This window comes from Nipponia nippon, unplaced genomic scaffold (assembly GCF_047370975.1).
Source record: "Nipponia nippon isolate SJK-2023a ecotype South Korea unplaced genomic scaffold, ASM4737097v1 scaffold_4, whole genome shotgun sequence".
Classification (NCBI taxonomy): domain Eukaryota; kingdom Metazoa; phylum Chordata; class Aves; order Pelecaniformes; family Threskiornithidae; genus Nipponia; species Nipponia nippon.
The window spans coordinates 122,795,229-122,816,096 of NW_028262358.1; the positions used below are offsets into that span (position 1 = coordinate 122,795,229).

The following is a 20,868-nucleotide window of genomic DNA, read 5'->3' on the forward strand; positions in this document are numbered from 1 at the left end:
TTTCTGGGAACTATGGCTTTCCCTGGTTTCTCCTTTTCTTTCTCCCACTTTTTTTTTTTTTTCTCTCTCTTTCAGTTTTCTTCACCCATCCTCCAAGATTCCCCAGAAGGAATCCAACATACTGGCTCAGTTCAACTGACCTCAGTCATCTAAAATCAAGACACCTGGAGCTGAGCTTGGAAATTTAGGCTTGCTTTAGACTCATCAGAGCAACAGGCACATTTAGACCACAGTTAATATTTATTAATCTTAATCCCAATTAATCCTAACTCCTGCAGATGCTCAGACTTAGTCCCATCTATATCAGATGAATCATTACCTAAAAGAATCCAAAATTTGTTTCACCCAGTTTGCACTTAGTATTATTTCTTCAAGACATAGAAATCCTTTTCCAGGCTGTCTTCCCATGGGATCTTCCCTATTGAGCCCCTAACATTGCTCAAGACAGGTTTCTTGAGAACTGCAATCTTCGTTCCATGGTCTCCTTCCTTTTTTTTCCTAAGTATCACAAACTCCATCATCATTTTCATCGACTGCGGAACTTTCAATCAGTTCTTTTCCATCAGCAAGAACGAAGTCTAGAAATGAAATATAATAGCAAATAATATTATATAAATATTAGCAAATATTAGTAAATTAAACAGTGGCAGAGACTCTTTTTCTAGAACCGAAACCAATTGGCACAGTCTGACCGTGTTGCTAGTATCAAAAGCTCCCCGCATCGAAAATGCACACTCCTGAATCATGGCCAAAAGTTGTTTGGGAGATGGCTAGTTAAACCCATCAAAACTGTGCCAAGGACCAATCCAATATAGCTAGCTGAGGTGCAGTGCCCAAGTCTGGACCCTGGCACTGTTTGTTTTATAAGAGCAGATATAGTTTCAGTGTCCATGTGGATGAGCATCCAAGAACTGCATGACCTCTGTGGTAACACTGCAGATTAAGGCTGTTGGTCAGATCCAGCTGATCGCCACAAACCTCTCTGCCTTTGGGATCTGTAGATCCAGATCTTCCATCCATAGGGTTAGTTGACCACTCATTGCCAAAACAATTTTCTTAACGTTGACAGCAAACTGACATTGCTCCTGTGCATCCCACTCCTTTCTACCTCTCTCCCACCTACTCCCCGCATGGCACCTCTTACCTGAATTCCTTTGGCAAGGCTGAGGAAGACACAGGTTTGTTTATCCAAAGCAAAGCCCTAGGGGGAGCATTTAGGGGATGTTTCTTTGGTCTGAACACAGCCTATGTGGGTCAAAGAGCAGCCAAAGAAGCCAAGAAGTTGCCTTCCTAGCCATTGCCAGTTCACCATCTACAGTTCCCATACCAGCTGTCCCACAAGCTATGGACCATCCACAGACCCACCAGCCAAGTGAGCTTCTCTCCAAGGATCAGGGATATGTTTTTCCCTTGTCAGCAAAGACCACTCTCCCAAGGGCCTGAGCAATTGCAAAGGACATACCAAGGTGGCCACCAGCACACGGAGGGGCAGGGGGAGGGTAGATAAAACCATAGAATCGTTTAGGTTGGAAAAGACCTTTAAGATCATCAAGTCCAACCATTAACCTATCACTGCCAAGTCCACCACTAAACCATGTCCCTCAGCACCACATCTCCCCGGCTTTTAAACACCTCCAGGGATGGGGACTCAACCACTTCCCTGGGCAGCCTGTGCCAGTGCCTGACAGCCCTTTCGGTGAAGTTTTTCCTAATATCCAACCTAAACCTCCCCTAGTGCAACTTGAGGCCGTTTCCTCTCATCCTCGCTTGTTACTTGGGAGGAGAGACCAACACCCACCTCGCTACAACCTCCTTTCAGGTAGTTGTAGAGAGCGATAAGGTCTCCCCCTATAGAGATCTATATAGATAGCTATATATTCTCTGTATAGATAGCTGACTCCTACCATCCTATGCTATAGCATAGTAAAATAAACCAGACATTTACCTGCCCTCGAGCTCCTCCTGGTGTCTTGTCATGGGAAACACAATATTAGCAGTTCCCCAGCTGTAAGGACAGGGAAAAGATAAAGGCCTCAGCAGAAAGAGAAAAGGAGATGGCTCCAAAAAGCCACTCTCACCAAATGCCCTCACTGGTCCCTGCTGCAACCTGCAAAGAGGAACAGCCTCCAAAAGTCAGAGAGAAGCAGGGAGAGAGGAAGGAGATGACAGTATCCCCACTCCTACAGCAAGGCAAGGTCAGAGCTGCAGAAATTACAAGGGGACTTCTTATAAGCACCCAGGCACCTTTCCAGAAGAAAAAGGTTGGTTCCTTTACCCACAGATGAGTTGGTAAGAAACTACCACCCACCCTCTGAAAAAGGCACCTGGGTAGGTTTGGCCCATTGCTCCTGCCCAGGGACTTTGCAGCGTGGAGCCACCACGGTGGTGGCCATGCAGGAGCAGAGCGTGCTGACTCAGCTTCCCCCCCAGCCCCACAAAGCTCAGGCCCGGACCTGTGTCATAAAACCACTGAGACAGAAGTCTGGCCATCTGTATTTAACACCTTCACCGGCCTTCACAGTTTTACGAGCCAGATTCTGGCCGCCAGTCTGAGGCCACTCTGCAGAAGTGCAATGCATCCAAACAGAGATCTTTAGAAGACTGCCAACATGCAAAATCCCCTCCAAACCTAAAAAGTCTGCTGTCACAGCTGTGTTGGATAAGGGGAGCTCAGAAATCAGGCTTTTATAAATCAATATTTCTGTTTGCAGAAGGGAAATGGAGGTTTGCCAGCCTCCCTGTGCAATGAGATGCTACCAAGTCCTCTTAGCCACCGGGACGTGTAGCTCCAGGTGGGCAGAAGCCACATAAATGCCATGGGAGAGGCAAGAGCTGCCCACATGTATTACCCACCCACTCCAAGGGCATTTCTGCAAGCGCCTGGTCCACTGAGGCAAAGACACGGCGGTGGGAGGACGTGCCCAACGCCATCCCTGAGCAGGCAGCTGCCTGAAGGCTTTCCATAGCAGCACAGGTCCCCAGAAGACTGCAGAGCTGCATCCCCAGAAGTGGGAACAGTTTAAATCCAAGTAAGCAGTGAGTCATGGGGGAAACAGTATCTAGACATTTTTATTATTCAAATCAGTATTTATGGCATCCAGAAACAAGGGCACGTGAACTGTGACGGTGCCCAGAGACGGGCAGGGACAACAGCAAACAGCCTGTGCTGATCAGGGTCTTCTCCAAAGCTTAACCTCAAACTTGCCAAGATGAGGGAAAAAAAAAAAAAACAAACAAAAAAAAATTAAAAAAATCCCAAACCTTCAGCAGCTCTGCCACCACGAGCAGCTGAGACTGGTCTAGCTGCACATTCAGCTTTTCTTGAAAACCATCCCAAACCATGGGAGTTTGCTGGTTTCTAGGAACAGCCTTTCTCCAAGAAGCGGTCACCTATGTGTTCCCAGAAAGCAAGACAGTTCAACAAATCCCCCAAGAGCAGGGAAGGCTTTTACAGTCTCAGTAGCTTGTGGTTACCTTCCAGGGGACGCAGGAAGATTTGCAGTGGCTCAGCCAGCAGGACGTACAGGGGATGCAGGATCCCAGGTCCCCATACCTTTGACCTTTCTTTGCCAGAGATTTCCTCCCCATTTGAGGTGGCCCTGTTATATTCATACAAGCACAATCCCAGACTGAAGGCAGGAGCAACTGGAGACCAAACCCACCTGTGGCAGGGACATGTGCCCTGGGCACCTTTGAGCATCCCAGGTCCTTCCCACTCGCTTGGGACCAAAACTCCCAGCAGGGCTGTGAAATCTGGAAATCAAGCTGACCCATGGGTGATGGAGCAGGTCGGACTACGCTTGCCCCTGCATCACCAGACATTGTCCTCCACAAGGTGGGTAAGAAAAAAAAAGAGGCTGGTCACAGCCAACAGGACAGGCATTAGGCATCTTTACTTGTGAGATGAGTAAATCTAGGCTATGTAATTGGGGGGAAAAGGGAAAAAAAAAAAAGGGGGGGGGTGGAAATAAAAGCTTCACTACTAACAGTGGAGCTCCCATATTGCTTCTTACCACCACTGCTACTGAATGTTGGATACCTAAATCCAGATTTTTTTATTCAAAGGCTGGAACTGTTACCACCAAAGCTAAAAACAATACATTAAGAACACTGATAATTTGCACATAAGTTTTTCCTTTCAGCTCCTTGCAGAAACAAACCTCTTCCCAAATACTCCAGTTTGGAGGCAGCAACAGTAAGAGAGCTTCCAGAGCTCCTGGCTTTTTTGGTGCCAGCAATGCACAGCGAGGAAGGACTGTAAAGTGCACAAACTTGAGCTCTCCAAAGTTCAGCTCAGCCAGATGACGTGTTCAGGAGAGAGTTGAAGGCAAACACAAAGAATCTCCAGACTGAAGAGTCCACAAGAACTTGGGCTCTTCCACCCAGAGGCTCAGATTAAGAAGATAATGTCATCAGACACCATGATCTGGTTGTCATCTTGCATGTGGGCCAACGCCACCTTCACTTCAGCCAGCGAGAAGGGCTCAGGGTTGTCGCGGTTGATGGACTCCATCACATTCTTCAAACCCACGGACTGGGCGTGGGAAGCTTTGAAGACCTCCAGGAGAGCAGCCTTGAACGCTTTCAACCTGGTCAGGGAAGGCGAGAAGTAATCACCCTTGGAGACCACACACACAAGTCCTTCCCCTTCCTTCCCAGCCCAGGATCCACCAGCCCTTCCCCATTCCAGAAGTGGCACCCAGCAGGAAAGCAGAAACTGGAGCTGGGAGCACCCACCACAGATGCATCTCCAGCATTGGATAATAGCTTGGCCCCACCAGGATGGGGTGGGACACGCAGGGACAGATGCCTCCTCCAGTGCCCACTCACCTCGCCTCAGCCAACTCCGGCTTCTTCGCTTCGGCAGCAGCCGAGGCTTCGGGCGTCTTTGGAGTGTGTGCCTGGACTGGAGCAGAAGAAAGAGTTACCTTCAACCTGCCTGGTGTCCAAGCACCCAGAGAGCAAAAGCACTTGGCCTTAGGATAGGGTGGATGATGCCAAACTCCCTCCCAACGTTGTTACTTCTGCAGCACTTTGGAAGTGGACAGAAAAAAAAAATAACCGGCAATACTAACTCTCCTGTCTCACACGGCCATGGAGGGTTTAAAAAAAAAAATTCACCTTGATTTGTGGGGCTGGATGGTGCTGAACTGCACCAGGGATCCCAAGTGACCCCAAGACATTGCTGCTCCCAGGGTGTGCAGAGACCCACCAGGGCAGAAGGCAGCAGCACCCTCAGGAGCCAGGTGCCACCAAAACCCCAGGGACTCACCCTCTGGCATCTCCTCCTCGGCATCACTGAAGTCATAGGGGTCGTAGGAGTCCCCCTCGCCTCCTGTGCGTGCCTTCTTTCTCCTGGGTGGGGGAAGAAGACGTCACCCCTCCTCCATCCAAACCACAGACCTCAGGACCACCCCGCAACCCCAAGCTCCTGGAGACGTCTGGCCAAGACCATGCAGGGTACCTGCAGCTCACGGGTAAGCCACCCTCCAGCCACAAACCCCTGCCCATGGCACGGGACCCAAGTCAGCACCAGCCCTGGGGGCTGTGGAGTGTCATAGGATCACAGAAAGGTTTGGGGCTGGATCATCTGCCATGGGCAGGGTAATTTTTTGGTAGATCAGGTTTGTTCAAAGCCCCAATCCAACCTGACCTTGAACACTTCCAATGATGGGGCATCCACCACTTCTCTGGGCAACCTGTTCCCGTGTCTCACTACCATTACCATAATTTTTTTTTCCTTATTTCCAATCTAAATCTACCCTCCAGGCAGGGTCTCACAAGAGCAGAGTAGAAGGGCAGAATGCCCTCCCTCAACCTGCTGGCCACGCTTCTTTTGATGCAGCCCAGGAGACTGTTGGCTTTCTGGGCCGCAGGTGCACATTGCCAGCTCATATCCAGTTTTTCATCCACTGGTATTCCCAAGTCCTTCCCTGAAGGGCTGCCCTCAATCCATCCATCCCCCCCAGTCTGTAGTGATACTGGGGATTGCTCTGACACAAGCACTTGACCTTGCGCTTGGCCTTGTTGAACTTCATGAGGTTTGCACAGGTATTAAATAGTATTGGTCCCAGTACAGACTGCTAAGGGACACCACTCGTTACTGATCTCCATTTGGACATTGAGTCATCGACTGCAACTCTTTGGAGGTGGCCATCCAGCCAGTTCCTTATCCATGAAATAACGATGTCCCTCTATTACAAATTGGTGGGGGACGATCCACTAAGTTGAGCAAAACGTGGAGTATTTCCCCAATGCCAGCACTGCCTGCCACAACCTCAGAAGAGGCTGGTGCCTCTCGCATGACATGCCCTCTCCCTTGCTCTGGCTCCTACCTCCTCGTCCTGCGCTCCTCCTTGGGCTGCAACTCCTCGTCCTCCTCCTCGGTCTCTGAGTCATCCTCCGCCTGCTTTCTCCGCTTCTTCTCCTTCTCCAGCACCTGTGTGGCAAAAGACAGGACAGACTCAGGCCCCTTTTCTACTCAAGCTGCTTTTCAGGGGCCAACCCTGAGGGACCCAAGACCCCACCACTGCCCCGTCACCAGGAAAGAACTCCACCAGCAGCCCACGGTGCTCAGCCTGCACCAAACCCACCTCTTTCAATGACAATTTTAGGACCACCCGAGCACCGAGGGACACCTTCCCCCCACCTTTTTGAAGTAGGCGAACTGCACAAGCTCCAAAGCCGCCTCGGCATCCTGCAGATCGACTGTCTTGTTCATCCTGGCCTTGGCGTGGGCCGTGGAGAGGCGGATCAGGGTCTCCAGCGTACGGGCTGTGACTGGGGAGGTCTGGTGGGGAACAGAGAGAGGTGTCTCCAGGAGGCTGAACCCCACTGCAGTATCCCACCAAGGGTGGAAGACACCCGTAAGGGTAGAGGGGAGCCCGTGCCTCAGTTTCCCTCCTCCTGGCCTGAGAGGGAGCTGCTCCCAGGGCTCACCCTGGCAATGTCCGAGTTCATCTGGCTCTGGCTGCGCAGGCGGGAGTACTCCTCCGCTATGTAGCTTGCTGACTCCTGGGTTAAGACGGGCTTAATCATCTTTGCTACATGGATGTACTTCCTCATGAACTCCATGCTGACGATCTTCTCCCTGCAGGGAATGTGTACGCACCTGTGTCCTCCAAGGTGGGGACAGGGCAAAGGGTGTTTGGAGAAGTGGACTTCCCACTTTTTACCCTTCGCGGGTGTCCAGGCACATGGGGAATTCAGCTCCAGATGTTCCCCACCTGCCTGTCATGACGGATCAAGCCCAGAGCAGGGCTCCCTCGGCACCCTGCCCACGTACCTCCCCATGGACCACCCGGAACATTGCTGGCACCAGCCATCAGCCACTGCCTGGATACTCAAGCCAAACCCATCAACTCCCAGTGCTGGAAACCCCCAGAGAGCTCCAGAGGACGTGTGATGGGTGACTCACTTGCGGCGGTTGGGCCCATGCAGAAGGTCATCGTGTTTCTCATACACTTGGAGCTCCTGTTCCTCCTCCTGCACAAAGTCGGGGTCCTCCGTAGCCAGGATCTCCACAGCGCTGCCCAGGGGCATGGCTGGAGAGGGAAGGGTCACAGAGAACGGGCTTTTAGCCTCTTGCAGCATTGCTGGAGTGACTTCCAAAAGCAGCTCTCAACAAAGCCAGGGATGCTGAACCCAATGAGCTGTCACTAAGAGGTGACAACCTGCCAAGGAAGGACAGGACCGAGCAACAAGGCAGCTGCACAATTACAAGCAACTCACCGTCCCCATCCTGCTCGTTGGGGTTGCGGTAGCGGTGCATCCGCAGGACGTGGTCCGAGATCTCCCTGTCCTGCTCGGGGTCCATCTGGTCCAGCACAATGAAGAGCAGGTCAAAGCGGGAGAGCAAGGAGTCCTGCAGGCCAATGTTCTCCATGGGCGTCTTGTACTGGTCATACTGCAAGAGGATGAGATAAGGGGTTACAGGAGACCCTCCCGGGCCAGTCTTGCCTGCCAGGGAGGCTGGGAGGACCTACTTGGGCCAGGCCTTAGAGGATGGGTGCCCAGGCAGCTGGACTCCACACTAAACCCAGCCTGCTGCAGCAGTAAGGCCTCTTTTCCCTACCCTGAAAGGTGGGCATAGCTCTCATTTGCAAGGAAAACATATTTTTTGTTATTCCAGATCAGACACCAAGACTGAGGCTTGTCAACAAGATGCGGGTCCACTGGGCTGCCCCAAGACACCCAGGCAGAACCGAGCTGGGGTGAGAAACCCCACAAGCCCCTCTCTCCTCCAGGATGGCCACGAGCAGCAACAGAGACCAAATCAACCAGATCTTCGCTGCCCCAGAGATCCCAGTCCCAGCAAGAACCAAGTCACTGGTTTTGGGGGCCTTTTGGGTTTTACCAGCTGCCTCCTCCACCAAGACAGCTCCCAGCATCCCTCCCTATGGAGGGGACCAGCAAATGCCAGCACTCACCCGGCCATAGACAGGGTTGGCCGCTGCCAGAACGCTGCAGCGGGAGTTGAGGCGGGCATGGATGCCGGCCTTGGCGATGGTGACACGGCCCTGCTCCATCACCTCGTGGATGGCCGTGCGGTCAATGTCAGACATCTTGTCAAACTCGTCAATGCACACCACCCCCCGGTCGGCCAACACCATGGCCCCTGCTTCCAGGCGCCGTTCACCTGGGATGGGGTGGGAGAAAAAGAGGGTCAACCACCATTCAGCAGCCCCATTTATCTCCCTCCCCACTGTCCTCCTCCACCGCAACCCCTGTGACTAGGCTAAGCTCAAAGAGCAGCAGCAACCTTCAGGGTTGCCCATCTCCTACCCAACTTGACAGCAGAAGGAGGACACTTAGGATAAGGAGCAAGCCCATGAGGAAGACAGTAAGATCCAGGCTGCTGCTAGCCCTCCATGGGATGCACCACATGGGTTGCACCCAGAGAGGTTTAGATTGGATATTAGGAAAAATTTCTTCACTGAAAGGGTAGTCAGGCCCTGGCACAGGCTGCCCAGGGAAGTGGTTGAGTCCCCATCCCTGGAGGTATTTAAAAGACAGGGAGATGTGGTGCTTAGGTTTAGTAGTGGGCTTGGCAGCGCTAGGTTAACGGTTGGACTTGATGATCTTAAAGGTCTTTTCCAACCTAAACGATTCTATGATTTTAAGTAGGAGAGGAGTAGAGAAGACCACCACCTAACAGAGGTGGAGAAAATACCCCTAAACACCACTAACATTGCCATAAAGCTTCTGGGTGGAGTAAGTCCTGCAAGTGTCACTGCAGAACGAACAGCAGCCGTGGGTCTTGCAAAGTCCCTCCCAGGTGCTAACAAGCATCCCTCTGCAAGCTCCCACTGGGAACCAACCCGGTCCTCACCGGTTTCTTGGTCCGTGGTGACAGCGGCAGTCAGGCCAACACCGGAGGAGCCTCTGCCAGTGGTGGGGATGGCGCGGGGTGCGGTGCTGAGCACGTACCGCAGCAGCTGAGACTTGGCGACAGAAGGGTCTCCTGAAATGGAGAAGACTGCATTTAGTAATCACACATCACCTGGATAACGTGTCCAGTCTGGGGCTCCTCAGTGGGGAAAAAAGAAAGGGACGGAGAAGTGGGTTTGTTCAACCTTCAGAAAGGAAGGTGATCAGATGATCTCTTTGCCTTCCTCAAAGACCCAATAAGAAGAAATAGAGAAGATGGAGTCAGAGTTTTGAGAGGTGGATGGTGACGGGACCAGAGGCAACAGGGACAATTTGGAACACATGAAATCCCAATTGGATGGTAGAAGAAAACGAAATCTCCTTGAGGGTGGTCAAACACTGGGATAGTGGCCCACAGAGGTCGTGGGATCCCATCCTTGGAAATGTTCAAAAACAACTGGACAAGCCCCAAAGCAACCTCATCTACCAGTGACCCTGGCTCTGCCCTGAGCACATGCTTGGACCAGAGGCCTCTGGAGGTCCCACCTAACCTCAATTACTCTATAAAACTAAGTCCAGGAAAATGCTCCTTCATCTCCCCCCCCCCGACAACACCAACTGAGGATGCCTCTGCCTAGCCTTTCCAGACCTATCAGCAAGATATTGATGTCTCCTCGGATGCGGCTCCCGTTCTCCAGGACCTTCTCCACCCCTCCGAGCAGCATGCAGAGAAGGGCCTTCTTGATGTACTCGTGCCCATGGATGCTCGGAGCCAGGGACCTCGCCAGCTGGTCAAAGATATCCTAAGGCAGAAGAGACAGCGCACGGCCCATCAGATGGGCTGTAGCAAATAAGAAGGAGCAATACTCCACAAGTCCATTTCAGCACAAAAAAGGAGCTTATTTCTATCACAGAACCACATGGATGAAAATTATTTAGGGAGGAGAAGACCGTTTGCTGGAGTTTTTTTTTAACAGGGCTCTGAAGTGCCAGACCATCCTGACTGTCAGTCACCCAAGCAAGCACTGGAAGCAGCAACCCCTGTGACAGCAAGGCTTTCTCCTCTCCACACTATGAAGCAAAGGCCTGAGCATAAGCTCAGGCTAGGGCAGACCTCCATATCTCATTCTGGATTTAGGTTTGAGGAGGAAAGAGGGAGGTGTTTCTCCTGCAGAGGAAATTCTCTGGCAACCAGCTGGCAGGGTCAGGACACAAACACAGGCAGATCTCTGTCTCAACAGCTATGCACAGCAGAGCTGCCAGCAGGCAGGAAGGATACTCTGCTACCAGTACAAAAGCAGCAATAAAAAAACCCAGGACCTGATCAAAGCCTAAGCAGAAAATGCAAAGAAAGAGAGTGGAAAATCCAGCAACGTTGCTAAGAGGGTTGAAGAGTTACTTGCAACCCAACAAGACACCTCTTTAGCCACATGCCAAGCCTTAAAGGTGCTCTAGCTGAAAACCTCATGCTCTGATACAAGCCTGCCTTCTAGATGTAAGGCTTAAATACCTTGGAGCGACTCTTGCTGAATCTCTTGATCTTGGCCACATCAGCAGCAGAGTAGAGAGGCCGGATGTCTTTGCTCATCTGCTTCACATGGCAGGCAATGAGGATAGTCCTGGAGAAGGGACACAGCCATGATCAGGTCTGCAAACCCCAGAGCCTACAAGTCACAGCAACAACACAGCAGAAACTTCCACAGGGTCATCATTTGCTCTAGGAAGTCCTGGAGAGGGATGGAAAGCTTCAAGAGCTGTAGCCTCCCCTGTCTGACTGCACAGGGCCATCAGTGGATCATCTTTAAGAGCATCCAACCCTCTCTGTGCACAGCTGGAGCTCACAGCTACACACTGGTGCTAAGGAGCAAGGTGCAAACCACTTCCAAGTGATTTGAGCCAGTGTTTGACCCAGCTCTGCAATAGCCACCTGCCTGCCCTAGATCTCATCTTCCAAAGATGTGGCCTGACTAAAAAGGGTGGGAGGGCTGAAGTCAAAACAAAAGAAGGCTCACCTGAAAGTCCCTGAAGTGTAACCCCCTTTCTTTCCTGGCAGGCAGCGGTACGTCCCCACCACCTGGATGCGGTCCCCTGGCTTCACCTTGTCCACCAGGTCATCATCCAGAATGACATCCACCGAGCGTGGCAGCTGCCCTGCTGGTGCCTTCTCAGGCATCTCCTGGATGGTGATGGTCTGATGGTCCTTGTAGACGGAGAGTCCAAACTCTGTCTCCAGAGGGTTATTCTCTTCATCCTAGAGGAGGAACCCCAATAAAAAGACTAGCACCGTTTTTCAGGAGCACGGGGAGAAGAGGTGGGTCAGCTGAGCAGTGGGAAGACAGGCTGCATCACCCAGCATACACAAGACTGCTGGAAAGGGTGGCTTTATTAAGATTGATGGATGCTGGTGTTCACCAGCTCCACAGGCCCCCCCAGTCTAAAGCTGCCAACACCCATCACTACTGGTACATTAGGTCTTTCCAAGCCCTGTCCCTGCTGCAGGCAGTGGTGACACACCACCCATGCAGCAGGCTGTGTACACAACGGGGACAAAGCTCAGGGCAACCTTCCTGCATTCCCAAATACAGGGCAAACCCTCTACCCAAGGGTGCTTATACCCTCCAGGACAGCCCAGGCATGCCCACGCTGACCTGGGTCCCAGGTGTCACAAGACTGGCTGACAACCCCCCAAGAAGCCATGCTCCAGCAGAACCAAGATCATATCTAACATCTGAACTAGCAGGTCTGGATGCCTTTTGTCCAACAGAGACTTTCTTCACATGTTCCTAGTAGCTCTCTGGAACTGTCACATGTGTAATGTGTCCTCTCTCTACTCCATGGGCTATGGTGGCAAAGGGAGAAAGGATGCACAGGGATTTGAGATCCTGGGCTTGGAGCTGGCACATTCTCCCCAGAGGAACCTGCTGATGCTTCCCACAAGGCTGCTTCACCTCACCTTCGTAGGGTAGACAGAGCTGGATGGGAAAGCATCCAGGGAGGTCATGTCTGTGTATCGTCGCTCAATAGTCTTCTTGGTAGCTGGACAATAATGGACGCTCCGGACGATCTTTGGACGAACCAGAGAGCCTGGGGTCGGAAGAAACAGGAATTAGGGGCAGGGATGGTCCCACCCATCTGTCAGCAGACAGTCCCCAACAGGTTCTCCACCGCTAAACTGCACTTGGGACACAACCCGCTGTCAACCACAGCCAGGATTTGCTGAGCTCAAAGACCATCCCAACGCTCAAGACCTTCTGCCAAGCCCCCTGCTCCCTTCGCCTAGGTTGCCAGGACATACCATGGCTCTTGGTGGACTCCAGCCCCTCCGCAGCAAACGCCTGGACCCACCACCCCCAAAGCCCCTGGGTCTTCCCCTGGTCTCACATTTTGTCACGATGCCCTCCACGCAGACAATGCAGCTGAGGAAGCAGGCTGTCAGCGTCCGCGGCGACACGTGCTTGGAGCCGAAGCTGCCCTCCAGCCCGATGTAGAAGTCCTCGTACTGCTTGGCGTAGGTGGCGTCAACGGAGGCAACGAAATCCTTCAGGGCGCGCTGGAAGGCGATCAGCTCCTCAAAGGCGTTGCTCAAGAGCCTGCAACAGAGGGATGCGACGATGCGGACCGATCAGCAGCCCCTTCTGCCTTCCTCCTCAACACCTACCCATGCCTCCATGTGCTCTGCGAGTTTATTAGGAGCAAGAAGGGAAAAAAAAAAAAAACAAAGCCCGTCGTAGCTCTGTGTCAGGTTCACTGCCACCAACAGCCAGGAGCTGAACAAACCCAACCCCATCTGAAAAACCTCACGTGTCCCTGAGCAGACTGGCAAGCCTGGTCCAAAATATCCCCAAGCATCCTAAAAAAAAGTAATTTATATCGTGCAATCAACCCCAGCTTGCTGCAAAAGTTTTTTGCCAAATCATGGGTTTGCAAGCTTGGAAGGGATGGGTGCCATGGAGGGAGAGGGCAAGTCCTCCTTTTACGCTGGGGACAAGGTTTGGCTCTTCCTTGGCACAGAGGGCCTGCAAAACCAGGGCTGGACCTCTGAAATCCCACCCAGGGCAGGGTGCCAAAGGCGAACCCCACCGCCCCACACCAACCTGTTGGCCCTCTTCTCGTTCTTCCGCCGCAGGTCGTTGATGCTGACCAGGAGGCGATACTGGTTGTCGCTGATCATGTCCCGGACTTTGCTGTGGTAAATCCCTTGATCTTCCTGCAAAAAGGGGTAGGGGAAAAAAACAAAACAAAACCAAAATAAAAAGCTAACTCACTTTGCATGATGAGGCATCCCCCCTCCAGGTACTGATTCCTGCAGAGCTCGGCTCCCTTTAGCCCCATCGACCAAGCAGGCGGGGGGCACAGGGACCAAGTGCTCCCCGACCCCCGGGGGCACGGCGGGGAACGCAGCCCCGCTCCCGGCCTCACCTCATCGTCCAGAAAATCGAGGTAATCTCGCTGCGCTTCCCGCAGCTCCGCGTCCTCCAGCCCGCCCGCCGGTGCCGCCATGCTGCCGGCCGCTCCGGGAGGCCGCGGGGAGACGGTGGAGATCCCGCAGCCGCTGCAAGGGGGAAGGCGGTGGGAGCCGAGGGGAGCCGGTGGGAGCCGAGGGGAGCCGGCCTTGCCCCGGCAGCGCCCGCGGTCCGGCCCGCCGCGATCCGATCCCCCCCCCGTTTACCGCCGCGCCGCCGCTTGGCGCCAAAACCAGGAGCCTTTCGCGCCACCGAGCGGGAGTTCCGCCCCCCTCCCGCCTCCAGCGCTTCTCATTGGTCAGTACCTCCCGCGCCAGCCAATGGGACAGCGATAGAGTGACGCGCAAGAGCTCCGGCCTATCAGCGCGCAGGGGGGCGGGGAGTCGAGGGCACCGCCCAGCCCCGGCGCTTGGAAGTCCGCGGCCGGTTGCAAATACCATTTTATTAAAAAAAAAACCCAAAACAAAACACAAACAAAACCCCCAAACTACCTTTTATTTTCCTACTGCATTTCGGGGAGCTCCGTTTCAGGGTGTTTTTGCCCCAAAATGTCCAGGCTAGGCGTCGGTTTTCCCTTTCAGATGGTGGATGAAGCCCAGGAGCTGGGGCTGAAGACCCAGAAGCGATAGGTCCTGCGGCTTTTGCAAGGAAAATGGTGATTTTGGATGTGTTTTCGGCGAGCTGTTGCAGGCAGAAATCCCAGGAAAGCGGGGACAGCGGTGCCGCTCCGCACGGGGAAACCGGCCGCTCCCCCTTAAAAAATATTTTCAGTATCCCTTAAAAAAATCCTCATCTAAACTCTGTTTAAAAATAGAAAAAGAATAAAAAGCTAGGCAAAACTATTTCGATCAGCAAGGCATAGCGGACATCCCAACTTGGCTGTGTCCCCTGGATGATATTAGAGCTAAAATCAGTTTTTTCCGGGGTTGGTAGTAAATATTCACCCCGTTCGGCCGTGCAAAACGCCGAGGCAGGAGCGTTCCCGCTGCCCGATCTGACCAGAGGGAGCCGCTTCCATTCGTGTTTTTGGCAGAAAAGAAGGAAACAGCCCCTGCCCGGATTCCCCTTTTCCGTTTGGCTGGACCAGATCCCTCTAAAATCGTTGGAAATGGTACCAGTAACCGCTGTGGCCGGGTTAGGGTAGATAGGTGAAGCCCAAGCCCTGGGTGTTTTTCCTGCTGACGTGAGATTTTCTCGCGTTGTTCTGCATCAAAGCGAAAGTTCAGGTTTTCCTTCTCAGGCGCTTGGGCCCTCCTCTGGAATGACTTGATGGAGTATTAACTTTGGCAGGTTGGCAGGAATGAAGGATCTGTGCTCTGTTGCTGTTTTCTTTCCTTTTTGTTTTTCTTTTTTTTTTTCTCTTTTTCCTTTTTTTCTTTTTTTCCTTTTTTTCTTTCTCTTTTTCCCTTCTTTTTTTTTCCTTTTTCTTCCCCCCCCCCCCCAATCTTCCAGATTGTTCTGCTAACTCCAGAGCTGCCCTCCACAGCCCGAACAGCCTCCTTTCCTCTGCTGCTCCTCAAATCCCCCCCTTCCCCTGATTTTCTGGCGATTTCTCGTTTTCATTGCAGCTGGCGTGAGCGCGGGCAGCAGGAGGAGGAGTGAACAGAGAAAGCCACTCTCACCGGGTCATTGCAAGATATTTAAGTGAGCACATCAGCTCTGAGGGTATAAACTGGCTGGAGGAATCAGTCTGCGTAAGTCCCCGAAGGAAATATAACGTATCCTATATAAGCTGTCAGAACCTGACATGAAATTTCACCTCTGAGGCAGTTTTTCTCTCTCTGCAGTAGACAGACTCCTAAATTCAGCAATGAACACAGTCTCCGTGCTTTATTGCAGATGAAATATGGGTGGAAAAGATAAAATATGGATGAAAAAAATAAAATAGGGATGCAAAGCAACCCGTGAGTACAGCTGGCAGTGCACAGGGTGGGATTCAGACACATGTATCTAGATCGCAGATAGATCTCACCTCCACTTAGGTGGTCAAAATGAATCCCAGCCTGTAAAGATGTTGTAAATCACGGCGGTGCTCCTCCTGCCGAAGTCAGCGAGTTCTGCGTGAAGAGAGCTGGCAGGGACCCATCGCTCCTGACCGCAAGGTAACAAGAGCTAGGGATAAAAATAGCCGTCCGTGGTTACTCATGACAGCGCCCTATAGCAACTGCTGCCCTGCGGTGGCTCTTGCCTGAATAATTAATTGGAGCGGGTCAGGCCAGGGAGGACAAAGGGATGGAGATGGAGAATGTGCGCTGGCAGCCCAGAAAGCCAAGCGTCTCCTGGCTGCATCCCCCGCAGCGTGGCCAGCGGGGTGAGGGAGGGGATTCTGCCCCTCTGCTCCGCTCTGGGGAGACCCCCCTGGAGCCCTGCCTCCAGCTCGGGGGTCCTCAGCACGGGAAAGACATGGAGCTGTTGGAGCGGGGCCAGAGGAGGCTACAAAGATGATCAGAGGGATGGAGCACCTCTCCTATGAGGACAGGCTGAGAGAGTTGGGGTTGTTCAGTCTGGAGAAGAGAAGGCCCTGCGGAGACCTTATAGCGGCCTTCCAGTACCTGAAGGGGCCCTAAAAGAAAGCTGAAGAGGGACTTTTTACAAGGGAGCATAGTGATAGGACAAGGGGGAATGGCTTTAAACTGAAAGAGGGTGGATTTAGATTAGATAGAAGGAAGAAATTCTTCACCATGAGGGTGGTGAGGCACTGGACCAGGTTGCACGGAGAAGCTGTGGATGCCCCCTCCCTGGAAGTGTTGAAGGCCAGGTTGGACGAGGCTTTGAGCAACCTGCTCTTGTGGAAGGTGTCCCTGCCCATGGCAGGGGGGTTGGAACCAGATGGTCTTTAAGGTCCCTTCCAACCCAAACCATTCTGTGATTCTATAAGAACGCCAGGATAACAGAGGCAAGGCGGACGCCTTCCCTGCCTTTTGGGACTTCCTAGGACAATGCCAAAGATCTCCAGGGATTCACCTCCCTGCCACATCCCAGTGGTTACAGGGCAGAGTGCAGCACAGGCTCACAGAGACATTTAGCACCTCCTATCCACTGAAAAAAATAGGAATTCAGCACCTAAATACACAGAGGGATGGAGTTGCAGAGCTCGCAGAGAAATAGAAGAATGGCGGGTGGGTGCAGGAGTAATTTCCATGCACACAAGGGGTGCTGCCAGAACACCAGGGTGCGTTTTCATCTTCCTCACATCTCTGTGCATTGGCATCCACATGTGCACTTGGTTTCTGAGATCCCTTTATGGGTACCCTGTGATTCTTCCCAGACTCTGTTGTTTTGGGTTTTTTCCCATAGTTCAACTAAAAGTAAATTTTCAAGCCACAACTCAATTTTCAAGTTGCCTTCTATTAGCTTTCCTGTATGCTGAGCAACCTTGTCTCACCCATGGAGGGAAGAGGAGAGGCTTGTGGCTTATTCACAGCTCCAAAAATGGGGGGAGAGTACCCCAAATTCAATGGAGCATCACCTCATCATCAAGCAACACATTGGAGTTGAGTTTTCAAATATATTTGTAATAAAATGAAAGAGTAATAACATGGAATTAAATGTTTTGAATGAAAAAAACAATCACTTTTTATAATTGAAACAATGTGGAGAAGGGAGACCACCTATGTGATATCTTTGTCAGTGTAAATTTTAAGTTTTCCAAGGGATAAAAAGGGTTTGTCCTTGCAGGAGCTGAACCCCATCCAGGGAATTTGCTCTCGCAAGAGAAGAGTCATCCTGACTCTCACCACTTCAGGACCACATGTGGAAGACATATAATTTAATGCTGAAGGAACCCTTCTTAATCCTCTAATCTGACCTTTTCCCTAACATAGGCTGGAGAACTTCACCCGATCTCCTCTGCACCCAGCTCAGGCATTTCTGATGTCATTTTCTTGAAGTATTTGCTATTCCCACGCACTCTGGTAAATCTTTAAACTGACCTAGCTCTTTTTTTTTTTTGCTAGTCCCAGGGAAGAAAAACACAGAAAACAACTATCGGTGAATATGAATGGAATTTCTTTACTTAAATGCACGGGGAGCTGCCGGTATTTCACCAGGAGAGCACAGTAAAGTGGGTAAGAAGTTAAGACTCTGACCTTCAGCACGCTGGGATGGATCGTAGCCACCTTCTTGTTTCCCAGAGCAGGAGCCTGGCATGCACAGAGCTACTTTCCCTCCTAGATGCAGCTAGCACGGCGATGGGAACATAAAATCTTGTTGCGATCCTGCTTCTGATGCACAGCTACCCCAGGTCCCGCGGGTGAATCATTCTCTTCTCCTACTGTGCAGAAGAAAAATACAGCAATTAATAAAAAAACAAAACAAAGCCACACAGGCCATGCCTCCAGGCACAATAAAAAATTAATTCCCCCGGCAAACGAAACCAGAGGAGTGGCTGAATCAACAAAGCTCCCAAGAGCGCAGCCGGGAGCGTGTCTGCGTAATGTGGCAACCCGACCACATTTCCAGGGAAGTCCGAAGGGCCCAGATATAGATGACCTGAGGTTTGGTGTTGCTATTTCGGTCTGCTCATCTGCTCTCATGAGTTCTGGCCGTTACTAAAGACAGTGACAGCTGGTTCCTTTTTTTCCCCCCCCTTCATTTTCTCCACCCCCAAGCCTGGAAATCACCCATCTGTATGCAAAGCATCATTGTCTCTTCATCGGGATCTCCAGGATCCGCTTTCAGCCACGCGGCAGGATCCACTGGTCACTTCAGCAAGTGATGTCCAGCTTTGGAAGGTGGGAAGCTGCAGCGATTTCTGTAAGCCACGTTAGCAATCATCATCTGACTGTCACAACGGGCTCTCTGCTCTGTGCAAACCACGAAGAGGCAGGGAAGTCCTGACCCCAAATTGCCACATTGCCTTGTGCAACATGGGGGGAGCAGCTGAGGGTGACAAAATTAAGAGTATCAAGCGCTTCTCTCTTGTTGCAGGAGCCAGACTTGGTAAGCCAGGGCTTTTAGGACTGGGTTGTGTTTTTTTTTTCTGAATTATTAAAGAAAGCATACAAGCAGGATTCAAAACAATTGGAAGGAATTCATGTAACACACCACCCTGAGACTTGCTGGTGTGTGTTATTACAGAGGAAGATAAAAGAAATCCCCATATAAGAGCTGTGGATCACAAAGAAATTTCCCTCCTGAGCCCTGTTAGCTGGAGATCTTGCTATGAAGCACGAAGGTTTATGTCCTCTCCAAAACTCTCATTTTTTTTGCCATACTTAGTATTACACATCTGCACAATCTTGTCTAAATCCTGCCAAACTGTGAGCATCCACTCCAGTGGAAAGGAGTTTAGACCGCAATGGATGGTGCGGAAAAAGCCTCTTTTACCCAGTTACAATAATGCCAGGTCAATATTCTTTATTACAAGCAAATACAGGGAAAAGGGAACTCATCCTGCTTTCTGTATCCCATTCGCTGTTTTGAATATCTCAATTGTCTTTGGTGCAAAGCTGCCACGTTCCTCCTGAGCAGCACAGCGTTGACACGGTGTGTTTGGATGCATCTTGGTGAAGAGAGATCCCGATCCCCTAAACAAGCTCCTCTTTTTGGGTGATAATTCAAAGCACCCAAAATAAAAGGACGACTGGTTTGCAGCCTGCAAGAATAGGGTTGGTGTTGCATGACAGGGACGGTGCATGTGGCCAGCGGGGCGAGGGAGGGGATTCTGCCCCTCTGCTCCGCTCTGGGGAGACCCCCCTGGAGCCCTGCCTCCAGCTCGGGGGTCCTCAGCACGGGAAGGACATGGAGCTGTTGGAGCGGGGCCAGAGGAGGCCACCGAAATGGTCAGAGGCTGGAGCACCTCTGCTGGGGAGAAAGGCTGAGAGAGCTGGGGGGGTTCAGCCTGGAGAAGAGAAGGCTGCGGGGAGACCTGATTGCAGCCTTTCAATACTTAAAGGGGGCCTACAAGAAAGATGGGGATAGTCTTTTTAGCAAGGCCTGTAGCGACAGGACCAGGGGGAATGGTTTTAAACTAAAAGAGGGTAGATTCAGACTAGGTATAAGGAAGAAATTTTTCACAATGAGGGTGGTGAAACACTGGCACACATTGCCCAGAGACGTGGGAGATGCCCCATCCCTGGAAACATTGAAGGCCAGGCTGGATGAGGCTTTGAGCAACCCAATCTGGTTGTAGATGCCCCTGCCCATTGCAAGGGGATGGACTAGATGGCCTTTAAAGGTCCCTTTCAACCCAAACCATTCAATGGTTCTGTGATTCTATGATTCTATGATGTACATTTGGGTGGGGAATTAAGGTGTGCAGGGTACGTTTGAGGGCGTAAAGCCTGCTTGGATCATATCAGATGACTGTAAAGGGCAGGGAGAGCCCAGCCTGGTACAACCTAGTCTTAACTGCCTACTGGGAGTGATCTCCTGGGCAAACACAACCACACCTGGGTTATGCCTTGAAGGGAACTGGGTGATTCATTTCAGAGTGTAAAATGTCAAAGATAGGGAGTAACAGGGACTGCAGTGCAGCAGGGTGAATCTGAAATGAACTACCGAGCACAGCTTGGCAGGTACCGGTCACCTGAGAGCAGGTCATGGAGCCAGCGATCCAAAAGGTCTCACTGTGCAGCATCCACCAAGCTTGGTGTGCAAAACAAGCTGTCAGCACCCACCCAGGAGAGAAGTTATCCCACACAGAGCTGCCCTTTGCCTTTCTCAAGTCTGCCCTGGGGCACACCGTGAAGATAAATGTGGGAAAAACCATTCATCGGAGCAAAACAGAAGGGCAGGCGACCCAGCAGCGTTGCAATGTGCATGTTGCAGCAGGGATGTGCCACCCCACCATCCCCTTCTGCTTGGGCTGTATTTTTCTTCTCACCTCGTCTCCAGCCTTGCCGTGGCCATCTCCAGCACTCAGCTGAGTGTTCCCACTTCTCCCACGTGAGCAATGATGGAAAGATGGGTGGAAGAGGAAAAGCCATGCCATGACCTCCATCTCCCAGCCACCGAGCATCCCTCGGGATCTGAGGAGCAGAAGAGGGTGAAGAAGCAGTATTATGTGTCTTACAGGGGGAGATGTCTTAGAGGG

General features: G+C 51.8%; 1 protein-coding gene and 1 long non-coding RNA gene across 2 annotated transcripts; one reads left to right on the top strand and one right to left on the bottom strand.

Moving 5' to 3' along the window:
- Positions 1–3,104: 3,104 nt before the first annotated feature.
- MCM3 (minichromosome maintenance complex component 3) lies at positions 3,105–14,998 on the bottom strand. The gene is made up of 18 exons (XM_009467354.2): positions 14,324–14,998; positions 13,789–13,921; positions 13,464–13,576; positions 12,751–12,959; positions 12,323–12,453; positions 11,382–11,620; positions 10,880–10,988; positions 10,019–10,172; positions 9,332–9,463; positions 8,430–8,638; positions 7,732–7,906; positions 7,418–7,544; positions 6,940–7,090; positions 6,650–6,790; positions 6,336–6,439; positions 5,273–5,355; positions 4,831–4,906; positions 3,105–4,589 (listed from the first exon to the last, which is right to left on the bottom strand). The coding sequence occupies exons 2-18, from the start codon at positions 13,867–13,869 to the stop codon at positions 4,391–4,393; spliced, it is 2,433 nt and encodes an 810-aa protein (XP_009465629.2). The 5' UTR covers positions 13,870–13,921; positions 14,324–14,998; the 3' UTR covers positions 3,105–4,390.
- A 27-nt stretch (positions 14,999–15,025) lies between these two features.
- On the top strand, positions 15,026–17,969 carry LOC148053501 (uncharacterized). The gene is made up of 3 exons (XR_015708299.1): positions 15,026–15,122; positions 15,401–15,526; positions 17,789–17,969. It is a non-coding gene; the product is annotated as an uncharacterized LOC148053501 (long non-coding RNA).
- Positions 17,970–20,868: the final 2,899 nt, after the last annotated feature.